At 37.3% G+C, this 13,261-nt stretch overlaps 1 protein-coding gene across 1 annotated transcript; it reads right to left on the bottom strand.

The window, feature by feature from the left end:
- Positions 1-387: 387 nt before the first annotated feature.
- On the bottom strand, positions 388-13,261 carry ZDBF2 (zinc finger, DBF-type containing 2). Its single transcript, XM_015561099.1, has 6 exons — positions 13,189-13,261; positions 12,005-12,111; positions 9,409-9,522; positions 9,203-9,378; positions 5,115-7,798; positions 388-4,997 (listed from the first exon to the last, which is right to left on the bottom strand). The coding sequence occupies exons 2-6, from the start codon at positions 12,062-12,064 to the stop codon at positions 700-702; spliced, it is 7,332 nt and encodes a 2,443-aa protein (XP_015416585.1). The 5' UTR covers positions 12,065-12,111; positions 13,189-13,261; the 3' UTR covers positions 388-699.

Raw genomic sequence — 13,261 nt, 5'->3', positions numbered from 1 at the left:
TTGTTTATTACAGAGATTGTGTATGTGCATGTGTCCAGATGTGGAAAGTTAGAGACTTGTAGATCCATTTTAAATAAAGCAGAAAGAGTTGTGCTATGTGTATAAAATTACCAGGCAGTTTTTAAAATCTGGATTAAAGATTATGGAATCTCATTATCTGGAATGCTTTTGAAAGAAAGGTTAAGTCATATCTCGTTTGTGATTAAGTCAACCTCACTCAAAAGTTGAGATAATTACATTTTCTTCTTTTTAATTATCCAGTTAGAATACAATGTCGATAGTGCCATTCTGAGACACACTGAATATAAGTAGATAGTCATTGTTCCAATATTGAAAAGTAAAAATAAGATAGCGTTAAATGTTTGGCATATTAAATCTTAAAATGTTATAACCTGCTGACATGAGATACAATCAGAAAAAATAAATAAGAGGGACTTGAGTTGGGGGAGAAAATTATATATTCTGTGCTAAATTATGTGACATAAATTAAGATGAAGTTCTTCTATAGCAAATGGACAAAGGGTCTTTTGAATCTTTTTTAAAAAAAGGACCTTAAACACTAATTTTAAAATAATATAAAAGTTCTGATATGTGATGTCTATAGCAAAATAGTTGGTTAGTTTTTTCGCCAAAGTTGGGAAAGCTATGTTCTCTAATTACCAAATATATTTCAACTGAAGCTCTGAATCTCAACTAGCTTCAGCATGAACACTTCTTGTTTGCCTTGCTGAGCAACAACTTGTGTAATAGTCGAGTCATCCTTCTATGAGAATACGGCACCTGAGAATATAAGCTTCTCAACTCATATATTCTAACAGGTTTAGGACGCTTTTTTTGCTTTCTTCTGGGGCGTTTTTTATTACCATTCCTCTTAGGTTCTGCAATGCTGGAAGAGTCCTGCACATGTTGCTTGGGAGAAGAGCTCTCGACAGCACTGGACTGCTTTTCGGCATCAGCTGATGGAATCGAGTTTGAAAGCATTTTGGCTGGTCTCTTGGCCTTCTTTAACCTCCTGAAAACAGATTTTGTCTTCTTAAGATGCATTCCAAAAAAAGCCCTCCTGGACTGATACTTGCGACGCAAAAAAACAGAGAATTTTGAGATATACTTTCTAATTATATCATTTAGTTTGGTAGGAATCCAAGTTGCCTGTTTTTCTGATGTGGTTCTGGTTATTTCCTGAACAACAACTGGTCTGTACACCTTTTTGAGTAAACCTGGCTTCTTCGTAGTTGTCGCCTTCCTTCTCTGAACTTTCTTTTTACTTTTTAAGTACTTATTTCTCACTGATTTTGAGGAGATTTTGGCAGCATCACCATTTAAGAGAGTTAACTGGAAATTCCTCCCTTTCGGAACTTCACTAGATTTCAAGATCTCTGATTTTGCCAGAAATACGGAAGACCCATTGGCCCCCTGGTCAGATGTTAATTCATGTCTTACCGACACTGTTATAAAAGGTGAAGAAGTAGAGCTTTCTACATGAGCATCGTCATTTCCTTCACTGGAGGTTAGGTCGCTAAAGCGAATTTGAATCCAGTCATCATTCCTGTCAGACTCCAGTATTTCTGTGTTCAGAGGAGAATTAATTGCAGTTTTTTTATTCAATGGGTCATAACAATCAAAGGAACTCAGTTTATATTTGTACTGGATGTTAATGTCCTGGTTGTTTTTTTCATTCTGCTGGCTAATTTCAGAGACGTTGAAGGATTCACCTTCATTCAGCTTGACATTTGAAGAAACAACATAGAATAAGGCATCGGGGTGCAAAGGCTTCAAAATGTTAGTATATGATTCAAGAAATTCCAGTCTTCCAATTTGGATTTTCTTTTTTGGTCTCCTGTCGTTGCGTAAAAGTAAACGCTTGAGTGATGGCGAGTATGTCTCATGTTCACTGACTCTTTTTGTCACTATGTAACTCATGAGACTGGTTTGAGCTCCACTGCTGACTTTTACAGTCTGGCATCTAGAAGTCACTCGCCAGGTTTGTTCATAAGGCATCTTTTCTATAGGGTCATGGCTAGGCTTATCTAAGGCTACTGAAAAGTCATCAACATTATAATCACATTCTAACAGAACTTCAATGAATGCAGTGTCATTTAGGTCTGATGAGACAATCTGTCTTTCTTCACCCGAATACTTTTTTTTCACTTTCCTGGGTTCAGAGTCATCATCAAAGTAACAGTGGAAACGACCTTCCTTAAATTCCCTCACAAGAGTGTTAATTTTTATGTCATCTTCTATCATGATTTGAGACCATGTTTTCCCCACAAATGAAGGAGGGACATGAGGCAAGGCTTCAAGAACTGGTTCGTCAGCCTTATCTTCCAAAACCAACTTTGCTTTTTTTGATCTCCTCCCAGAATCACCTTTAGAACCAGAGCTTGAATACGAGTCACGCTTCATTTCCTTCAGGCTAAAAGACATCTTCTTCACACCTTTTTGAGTTCGGTCATTGTCAGACTGAAAAGAGCGATCACACTGAATGTTCACGCCAGAAACACAAGCTTTAGAGTCCTTACTTTTTTCATCTGGACGTTTTAATTTTAACTTCAGCTTCAAACGGTTATCTCCATTAGCCATTTGAAGGTCTGCTGACTCAGGGGAGGCATTACGGCCCTTTGCAGAAACACTGCGTCGACCGCGCTTACCTCTCTGGCCTTTCTGATCTTTCTGCGTGTTGTCCTCTTTGTTAGCTTTCCGCTGTTGACGAGTCTTTGGCTGAGGAGTCTCTTCCCAATTACATTTTCTTTTAGGACTAGTAGATTTACCTCTCCTGCCTCTTGGGTTACTTTTTTTGGCCCTTTTCTTATCAGGCCCTGGTGATTGGTGAGTCTTGGACTGGCGAGAGGCATCCTTTTGAACGTTTATTTCAGAACCATAAGGCTCACAGGCTGACTCTTCCAGAATGATATAGTCTTTCTTCTGGTTTACCACTTTGAAAGTCTTTCTGGACTGGTTTGACTCTGACTGAGGAGAGCCTTCACAAACATATCCGAGGTCTGCATCACAACAGTCACAGCATGCACCTTCCAGATCAAAACTTTTTGCATTTATACCGGCAATTCCGTCGACAGTCACTTGAGGTGAGTCAATCACTGGCTGACAGGAGGCATCAGAATCAGCAATCACTTCACAATCACTGTCCCCGGTCACCAGGTCCACCAACAGCACCTTTTGAGGTTCGGCTTCTTTGACCGACACCTGATATTCATCCACTATTATTTGAAGAGGGACATCAGAATCAGACATTATTTCAGAATCACTAGTCTTTTCTTCCATGCCAAGATGCGATGTCTTCTGAAGGCTCATGTCTTTGCAAACCATTTGAGGATGGTCGACGTCTAACTGCAGATGAATACCAGAATCACATTTTATTCCAGAAACGCTCGGTTCACAGTGCTGATTTTCTAAGTCATTATGATCCCTCTTTTCCAAGTTTATCTCTTTGACAGCCAAAGGGCACTGACCAACCACTAACTGAACAGGAGCATCAGAGTCACATCTTATTTGATAACCAGATAGTTTATAGGCATCTCCCAGGTAAATATGGCCTTCCTTCCAAAGACTTACTTTATCAGCTTTGTCAAGCTGGTCAGCCACAGACTGAACAGGATCGTCACAAGTAAAACTTATTTCAGGACCACAAGAATCACTGCTCTTATCGTCCAAATTGGCATGTTCCTCTTCCAAAATGTGTGGATGCTCAACTGCTGGTTGAAAATGGACATTTGAAACATAAATCATGGCAGAATCCTTGGGATCATAGCCCTTGTCATGCAGACAAGCATGTCCCTCCCTCAGATTTATTTCTGCAGTAGCCTCTTGAATTTCATTAGCCACAGAATGAACATGTTCATTAGAGTCAAAATTTAGTGTAGAATCAGTGGGTTTGACAATCCTACCTTCCATGTCCACAGGCTTCTTCCAACGGTTAATCTCCTTAATAATTTCCTCCGTCTGGCCCGCCACTGACTGAAAACGAACATTAGAATCATACATAATTGCAAAACCATCAGATTTATCCGTTGTCTCTTCCACATCTTCATCCTTCCAAAGGCTTATTTCTTTAACAGTTTCTCTAACCTGCTCAGCCACTGACTGAAGAGGGTCATCAGAGTCAAAACTTATTTCAGAACCACAGGATTTATGGTGTTTATCTTCTAGCTCAATATGCTCTTTCTCCAAAATAGTTATTTGAGACTGATCAACTCTTGACTGAGCCAAGTAATCAGAATCCAAGCTCATGTCAGAACCACTATATTGGCTGTTATTATCTTCCAAGTATACATGACCTTCATTCTCAAGGTTTATTTGTTTAATAGCTGCTTCAGGTTGATCAGGCACAGACTGAGGAGAAACATCAGAATCCTGTATTAATTTAGACTCACTAGGTTTATCGACTTTATTTTCTAGGTCAATATCCTTTACCTCCCACAGGTTTGTTTTTTGAGTCACGTCCTGAAATTGTGCAGCCAATGGCTGAGGCGGGTCATCAGACCCCAATTTTACTTTACAATCGCCAGATTTGCTGCTTGTGTTCTCCAGATCAACATGTTTTTTCTTCAAAGGGGCTAGCTGAGGTTTCTCAATGACTGATGGACGAGGGGGACCAATATCCAAATTTATATCGAAACCTCTAGATTTAGTGCTTTCAACTTCTGGGTCAACATGGTCCTCCCTCAAAACAGGTAGCTGAGGTTTTTCAGTCATCAAATGAGGAAGGACATTTATTTCAGAGCCACTATATTTATCACTCTGGTTTTTTAAAACATATTCATCTTTCTGATCATTTTTTTCTTTAACAGCTATTTGAGGTTCAGTCACTGAATAATGAGAGACATCAGAATCTAAATTTGCTTCAGAACCGCTAAGTGCAGCATGCTTTTCTTTTTGAAGCAACATTTCTTTAAGAACTACATCAGTTCTTCGAATAACTGACTGAAGGGGGAAACCGAAATCCAATCTTGTTCCAGAAACATTTAATTCATTACCCTTGTCTTTTATTTGTTCTTCTTTCGGATTGTTTATTTCTTTCACAGCTCCGTCAAGATGATGGGTCACTGAATGAGAAATAGAAGATTTCAAACTGTTTTCAGGAACATCAGGTCCATTACCCTTATTTTCCAGCTGTACGTACTCATCTTTCTGGAGGTTTACTTCTTCACTGGGATTTTCAGAATGTCCAATTGTTGAGTGATAATTCAAACTTAATCCAGAAACACTAGGCTCAATGTGCATCGGTTCTTCTTCTTGAAGTTTCAGTCTTTTAGCAAGAACTCCAGGAGAATTTGTCACTGAAAGAGGAGGGACATAAAAATCCAAACTTATTTTAGAACCACTGGGTTCATCATTCTTCCTTCCTAAGTGTTTATAGTCTTCTTTCTGAATAATTACCTCTTTAACACCTACTTCAGATTGATCGGTCTCTGAAGGAAGAGGTACATTGGAATCAAAAGCCATTTCAGAACCACAAAATTCATTATTCTTATTTACCTGATCAACAGGTTCCTCCTCAGCTACTTGAGGTTGGTCAACTACTGGGCAAAGATGAATATCAGAGTTAAAAGTCATTTCAGAACTATTTGACCCACAGCTCTCATCTTCCATGTTAATGTCCTTTTTCCTTATTTCTTCTACATTCAGCTCAGAATGCTCAGTAACTGACAGAAGAGGAGGGTCAGAATCAAAAGTGAATTCAGAGCTGGAGCATCCATAGCTCTTAACTTCCATATCAACATTTGACTCTTTCATATTTATGTCGCCCAGAGCTCCAGGTGGTTGTTCATTAGCTGACTGTTGAAGAGAAGCATGAGAATTAACACTTAGGTCAGAAACACTAGAGTTAGCACTCTTATTCTGCAGGTCAATAGCTGCTTCTTGAGGGTTTACTTCCTGAACTGCTGCTACTTGAGGTTGGGCAGCCACTAATTGAGCATCAGTGTGGAAATTCATTTCAGGACTGTAGTATTCACAGTTCATGTCCATAAGGTCGTTGTTCTCTTTCGGAAGATTTATTTCTTCAGCAGCCCTCTGAGGTTCATCGGCCACTGCCTCGAGAGAGGTATCACAGTCAAGATGTGCTTGAGCACTACTGGATTTGTTGTTATCGTTCACGTAGACAGGCCCCTCCCTTAGGTTTCCTTCTTTGACAGTCAGTTGGGGATGGACAATTACTGACTGAAGAGAAACATCACAACCAACACTTGTTTCAGAACAACTCGATCCATAGTTCCTATCAACCAAGCCAGTGTACACCTCCTCCTGAGGTTCTGTTTCAGTGACAGCCACTGGGAGTTCCTCAATCACTGACTGAAGTGGTACAACAGAACCAGCACTTATTTCAGAGCTACCAGATCCATAGTTGTTATCTAAGTCCATGGGTGCCTCCTGAGGAAGGTCTACTTCTTCTGCAGGCTCTTGGGCGTCGTCATCAGTTGGCTGAACTGAGGTGTCACCATCAAAATTCATCTCAGAATCACTGGAATCATAGCTTTCATCAACCAGGCGAACATGCACTGCCTTCTGAACACTAGCGCCTTTAACGATTACTTGAATTCGGTTGGTAGCCAACTGCAGAGGGCCATCGTGAACAGAACTTACTTCAGAAACACAAGATTCATTGCTGTTCTGCTGCAAATCATCATGCACTTCCTCGGAAAGGTTTGTTTCTTGGGCAGTCACTTTTGGTTGGTCAGTCACTGAATAAAAAGAGGAACTGCAGTCAAAACTCATCTCAGAAGCTCTTGATTCATAGGTCTTATCTTCTTGGTCAATTTGCCCCTCGTTGCAAAGATCTTGGACAGCCACTTCAGGTTGATCAGACACTGACTGAGAGCCACAAGCAAAGTCCATTTTAGTAATCACTGAGCATTTCTGTTCCAAAGAGGCTGGCTTGTTAAAAACCACCTGCTTTTTGTCTTGGGTACGATCCGTATTAGGAAAGGATTTCTCACGGTGCTTTGGAATGGCACCTTCAAAGGTTCCTTTATTAGAAGGCATATCAGTTTTATTCTGATTGACTGTGGGGTTAACTGCTAATTTGGAAACTGACTCAACATTTAAGGAACCCTCAGTGCCCATAGATGCATGTGATTGAAAGCCAGGTGACAGAGTTTTACCCCGAGATTTTACATCTTCCTGTATAACCGATTTATCTGGATTTATACATACAGATTTTCTATTTGACTCTTTAGGTTTCGGATTTAAACGTGAAGAATTTTCCAGACTGGTTGAGGGCCTAGGATTTCTAGAGCCCCCGTCTCCCTGTTCAAGGGATCTGTCAACTTTGTTTGGGTCACATTTGTTAACCGAATCCAAATTGCCTGCTACTGGTAACCTAGCAGTACTAGTTATAACTGGTCGAGCATTAGCACTCTCGGGCAAAGGACGAGCAGGAGCAGTGGAAATCACTGAGGGACCTAATGGGTTTTTCCCAGTATTTGTAGCTTGACCAACACCTACTGGGTTAAATTCTTTCAGGCCACTCCCAATTTTATAAACAAACTCCAAGGGCTTCTGCCGCCCCTTCTCCAATTTTTGAATAACTGACGGCCGAATTGGAACACCCTGCATACATTCCTGTGATACACTAGGTCTAGAATGCAACTCTCCAGTAGGTGCAGAATTGTGGGTGCGTATCTCTCCTCTGGCTCCAGGAGCATCATCAGCCATTTCTTCAGAAGCAGAGTCATCCATGAGAATCACTTCAGCAGCTGCGTCATCCCCAGCAGGCACCGCATCATCCCCAGCAGGTGCATTATTCCCGGCAGGCGGGGCGTTATTCTCATTTGGTCCTGATCTAAAAAGAAAAGGGGGTAATCATAAAAACATTTTAATATCTGTTTAAAATGTTTAAATAAGGACACAATGGTATTTTCTTTTTATCCTAGGTGAGATTCTTAGAGGACAAATAATTGAGCCTATCACACCAGGCTGTATAATGCATTTCAGTAAGGTAATGAGTGCAGCTGGAAGCAGCTCCACCAACTGCTACTTAATAAACACAAATGGCTCCTAAACATACGAAAAAATGTAAAGGCATACCTCATTTTTTGGTTATCAGAGCAGCAAACAGCATAAAGTTTAACACAAGTTACTTAACCTTTTAGGCTTTAGGCCTCCCCTTCCCCCGCAAAGAAGATAATACTATTTCCCTCATTAGACTGTTTTGAAAAGTAAACTAGTTGTTACATGTAAAGAACATTTTTTTAAATCCTGGAAAATAGTAATCATTCACAGGCATTAACTATTATTATTTTAACACATTGTTTGGGCAAAGGTGCAGTAACAGGCACTTTAACACATTATTGGTAGGAATATAGATGAGTTTATATGAAGAACAATTTTGTAATGCCTATTAAAATTAAAAATGCCAGGAAGAGTCTAAAGAGATATAACAAGCTAATGCAATCTGATTATCCTGGATGGGATTCTGAACCAAAAAAAAAAAAAGATATTAGGTGAAAACTAGGGAAACCTGAATAAATTACAGAATTCAGTTAATATATTACATTGGTTCATTAACTGTAACAAATGTACCACACTAATGTAAGATGTTATTAATAGGGAAACTGGGTGAGGGGGGTATATAAAAACTCTCTGCACTATCTTAATTTTTCTGTAAATCTAAAACTACCTAAAAATATAGTCTATTGAAAAATAATAAAAATTTTAAATATATTAACACCTAAAAATACCTTTATTACATACTTTTAAATTTGAGAGATGCCACAACTGCTTAAGAGAATATGCATACATATAAAAATATATTATCGCAATTAATATCAAGATAGTGCTTTGGTATTGTAAAATAAAAATGTTAACCCTGGCATCAAAAATAATATCATGAAGAGCCATACTTCTGAACTCTCTAATCAATAAAATTGCAGTACAATAACCACTCTACCCTAGTTTTTCAGAACCCTAGTGGAGTATCTCCATTTGTCTCAAACACTATCACAACATTCTCAAAATAAAATCAATTTTGTATCATTTGGCTAAGAAAAGAAAGGAAGAAAAAGACATTCAGAATCATGAAATCCATCAAGATGGCAATGTGCAAAGGGGAGTTGCTAGATACCATTTCACATTATATTCCCTGATTCAAAGATGCACTCTAAGAAGGGCTGAATGTTAACGCAAATATCTGCTGTAACACATAATAACAACTATGTACTAATATTATTCCACTCAGTTACATTACCTGCTTTCTTGGTAATGATAGGGGTGGTGCAGCAGGACGTCCTGCAAGAAACGTTCCATCAAACTACTACTGGGGACCTCAGCATCTCGTTCTCCTGCTCCTGACCCTGCTCCTCCTGAACCTCCTGGTCCTCCTTGTCCTGCTGGTCCTCCTTGTGCTGCTGGTCCTCCTTGTCCTCCTGCTCCTCCTGCACCTCCTGCTCCTCCTGCACCTCCTGCTCCTCCTGCACCTCCTGCTCCTCCTCCACCACCACCACTACCACCACCCATCCGTTCTCTATTCTGTGCGGTCATGAATCGGTGTTCTGGACTGTTCACATGCTGTACAGAAGAAAGAAACTGAGTATTTTTAAGTGGGTCATATTCGGCAGTGAGAGTTTCACAAAATGGGTTCATTTACAAATACACTCCTGATAGACGTATACGCTGAAATGCCCTTTCTATAAAGCAATTCTAAAATATACATCTAAAATCCGTAAGATTACCTTTCTCTTAGATATAATAATGACAGCTCAGTCTCTCCTAAGAGAATCGTCTTAAATGTGGGCGATGTGTGCAAAAAAAAATGATGCTTAATCACAGCATAACAAGCATCTCTTCTTTAAGATTTTTTTGTATTGATTTTCAGAGAGAAAAGGAGAGGGGGAGAGACATCTATGTGAGAGTGAAACATCAATTGGCTGCCCTCCTGCGTGTCCTGTACCAGGAATCAAACCCACAACTTTTTTGTACTCAGGATGATGCCCAAGCAACTGAGCTACCCGAGCCAGGGTATAAATATCTTTTCTAAATCTCATTTTCTGTGTGGTGTTTGTATATAAAAGTACAGTATCTTTTTATGCCAGCCCAACAAGCTTTTTAAACTCACTTATCAATACTAATAGTTTATCTAGGCAACTTTGGAATTTTCTATTCCACAATCACATTGTGTACAAATAAGAATAGTTTTATTTATTCTTATCTAAGAATAGTTTTATTTATTCTTTATCATTGTCATTCTTTTTCTTTTTCTTATTTATCTGACTAGGACCTCTGGTAAAATATTGCATATAGTTTAACTCAAGCATCAAATCTATTTTTTCCTCAATATATTTGGATCTAATCTTTGTTTTTATTTTTAAATCTCTTTTTATTATTCTTGCTAATACAATGTCCCCATTTCTCTTCTTTCTTGCTGTCTTGTGAACTATTTTTATTATTCCAATTTGTTCCTATTAACTTAGTTACAGATATATTAGTCCATTAGTGGGAACAGTATATATCAAGCAACCTGACCTATCAAAGTCTAAAATTATTTGTTACTTTTACTCTCTTCTTGAGCAATGCAACGTCCAATTAACTCAATTTACTTTCCTTCCAATTTAGATGCCATTTCTGTTAATCCCATGTGACATTAATTATTTAGATAGCCTACATATTTACACTTCCATTGCTCTTTATTCCTTCCCATATCTCTGAGCTTCCAACTGGAATTCTTTTCCTTACACCTGAAGAAATACTTTTTCTATTTCCTTTAGTTCCTTAATTTTTGTTTTTGTAAAATAAAATGTTTCTATTGCACCTCCTTTTAAATGATATACTTATTAAATATAGAATTCTAAGGTAGTGTTATTTTCTTTCTTTTGGCTTCTACTGTTTTTGTTTAATATTCAGCCACATTGGAGTTCCTTATTTCTTCACTGCCTTAATAGTTCTCCAAAGCCTTGAAATTTGAGCTTTCAAAGATAGGACAAATTATTTTTTGCTGTCATTAACACAGTCTTTTTAAATGTCCGTTTAGTGCAGGAATATCCAAATGTCTAAAAATTACTTTAAGCAAAAAAAAAAAAATTATACAAGAGCTTATTGCATAAAACGTGTTGTTAAAGATTTAATATATTTTATCATTATCAAAGGTTCAACAGATAATCTTCCAGTCAAGTGATGATATAATTTATGAGAGAAATATTAAAAAGAGTTTTGAGATTTATTATCTGCCTCCTCGTGTTTATAACAGCATTAAAAAGTATTTCTTTCTTAAAAGGCAGAGGTGTGGAAATCACAATAATAAAACTTTGCCTTAATATAAATTTAAGTGATTACTGTTAGATAATTAAACAAGGCAAATGCCACTAAAAAGATTTTTTTCACACGTTATAAACCTGTGTTTGATATATAAGATGAAAGTTTAGCACTAGCAGAACCAGAACTTGATTATACTACAACTTCACCTATGACATGATTCCCTTATGAACATAAACGCAAAAATCCTCAACGGAATACTTACTAGCAAACCAAACCCAGCAACACATAAAAATCACCATTTCTGGACTCTCGTTTACTGCTTAAGAGATAGCACATTGTTCTTAAAGTACAGCTGGCACTTGCATTTTTGCTGGGTTTAAAATCTGAAACTCAATCAATTGTAATTGCTATAATAGACTGAATTCTGTTCCCGCCAAATTTGTATGTTGAAGTTCTAACTGCCAAAATGACTCAGTTTGGAGACAAGGCTTTTAGGAGCTAAGTAAATCACATCCTTATTTTATTTCCCTCGTAACATTTATCACAATCTGACATAGGTATTACGTTTATATATCTATTTTCTGTTTGATTGTACCATAATGTAAGTTTCATAAATAAAAGGACCTGGTTTTGTTCATGGTCATATTCCTAGAACCTTAAACAGTGTCTGTCAGTGAGAAGGTTGTTATTATGATCTGTTTAATGAATGAATTTTTTAAAATGACTAGAATGTGAAAGAAGAGGTAGTCACTCATAAGTCCTTTGAGGTGTAATAACCATATTAACAGGGTCCTCTCACCTCGTCCAGATCGGTATAGCGCAGGAGGCAATAGCTGCAATATCCGTATCTGTTTGGCATGTTGAATAACCAAAGTCAAAAGGTATTGTCGGTTGAATATTCAAAGACTGGGGGAAAAATGGCAAAAATCACAATTCCTTACTATCACAAGGAAAATAGCTACGATTAATATCAGAGAACAGAATTTCGTTCTTGAAACCTAACCACTCTTTTTTCTCATAATTATGAAAATAGAGAAGGCTTCTTCCTATGAGATACGGAATCAATCAGGGAACCTAAAGTAAAGATGATAGCATTAGGACTGATACAGTATTGAAGAATACCATACTCAATTTTAAAGACAAAGTACTATTTCTAAGTTGTTACTATTGTATATTTTCTATACACTAACGAGGCTCATGAATTTTCCCATTATGCTTCTATACAAAATCCCAGGTTACTTAAATTGCCAGTGTCATATATAACATCTAATTCTCTGTCATGAGAGGAAAGATCACAGTTGGATTTTCTGTTAGTCCAGAAAGGGGCAGATTTTGAAATACTTCACCCAACAACGTTGCTGAAAATAAAAATAACAACAAATTTAACCTCTGAAATGCAAGACATTTCTCTGACAATTACATAAACCAAATGAGGAATTTTTTTCCAATTGGTGTAATGTAAAATATTTCTCTACAAATATTTTCCAAGTTTCTACCCCTTAAAACTATAATCCTTTAACAATACATACTGCAGTGATTTCTAAATGAGAATAAATATCAAAATCATCCCCCCAAATTTTGATTTAGAGGAGCTGAAACAATCTAGAATTTAGAATTTTTTAAATTTCCAAGTAACTTTTATCTAAATCCAATTCATTCACTGACACAAAGTATATATAGCTTATGATTATTTGAGTAACAAATTCAATACAGTTTTTGCTGTTTTCTTAAAGTTAAAATAAAACTGTAAGAAATAATTTTATCACATTTTAAATTCTAATTATTGTAAACATTGCAGGTTGGGAAATATATAACAAAATGATCCTATAGCATTATGAATATTTCTGATAAGAAGGATGGCTCTGCAACAGAAAAAGTTGACTCATTAAAATCAATGTTTAAAAATTATTTCAGAGTCTTAAAACCAGTAAAATGAGAACAGAAAATAGCTTCATTAAGTAAAATGCTGTAACATTCACTTACCTATTACTTTTTATTATGAGAAACTGACTTTTCTACTTCCCACACTTATGTGGAAAGTGAATCAATTAAACCA

Source organism: Myotis davidii, unplaced genomic scaffold (genome assembly GCF_000327345.1).
Source record: "Myotis davidii unplaced genomic scaffold, ASM32734v1 scaffold394, whole genome shotgun sequence".
Taxonomy (NCBI): Eukaryota; Metazoa; Chordata; class Mammalia; order Chiroptera; family Vespertilionidae; genus Myotis; species Myotis davidii.
Note: the sequence above shows the minus strand (reverse complement) of the source record. Positions and strands in the feature narration are given on the sequence as shown.

Excerpts from the sequence above, each read along its gene's own strand:
- ZDBF2 (XM_015561099.1), bottom strand. The coding sequence starts at position 12,064 with ATGCCAAACAGATACGGATATTGCAGCTATTGCCTCCTGCGCTATACC. Across the intron at positions 9,523-12,004 it reads GCTATACCGATCTGGACGAG|CATGTGAACAGTCCAGAACA; the intron begins GTGAGAGGACCC and ends TCTTCTGTACAG. Across the intron at positions 4,998-5,114 it reads CGTACAGCTGGAAAATAAGG|ACAAGGGTAATGAATTAAAT; the intron begins GTAATGGACCTG and ends AACAAATAAAAG.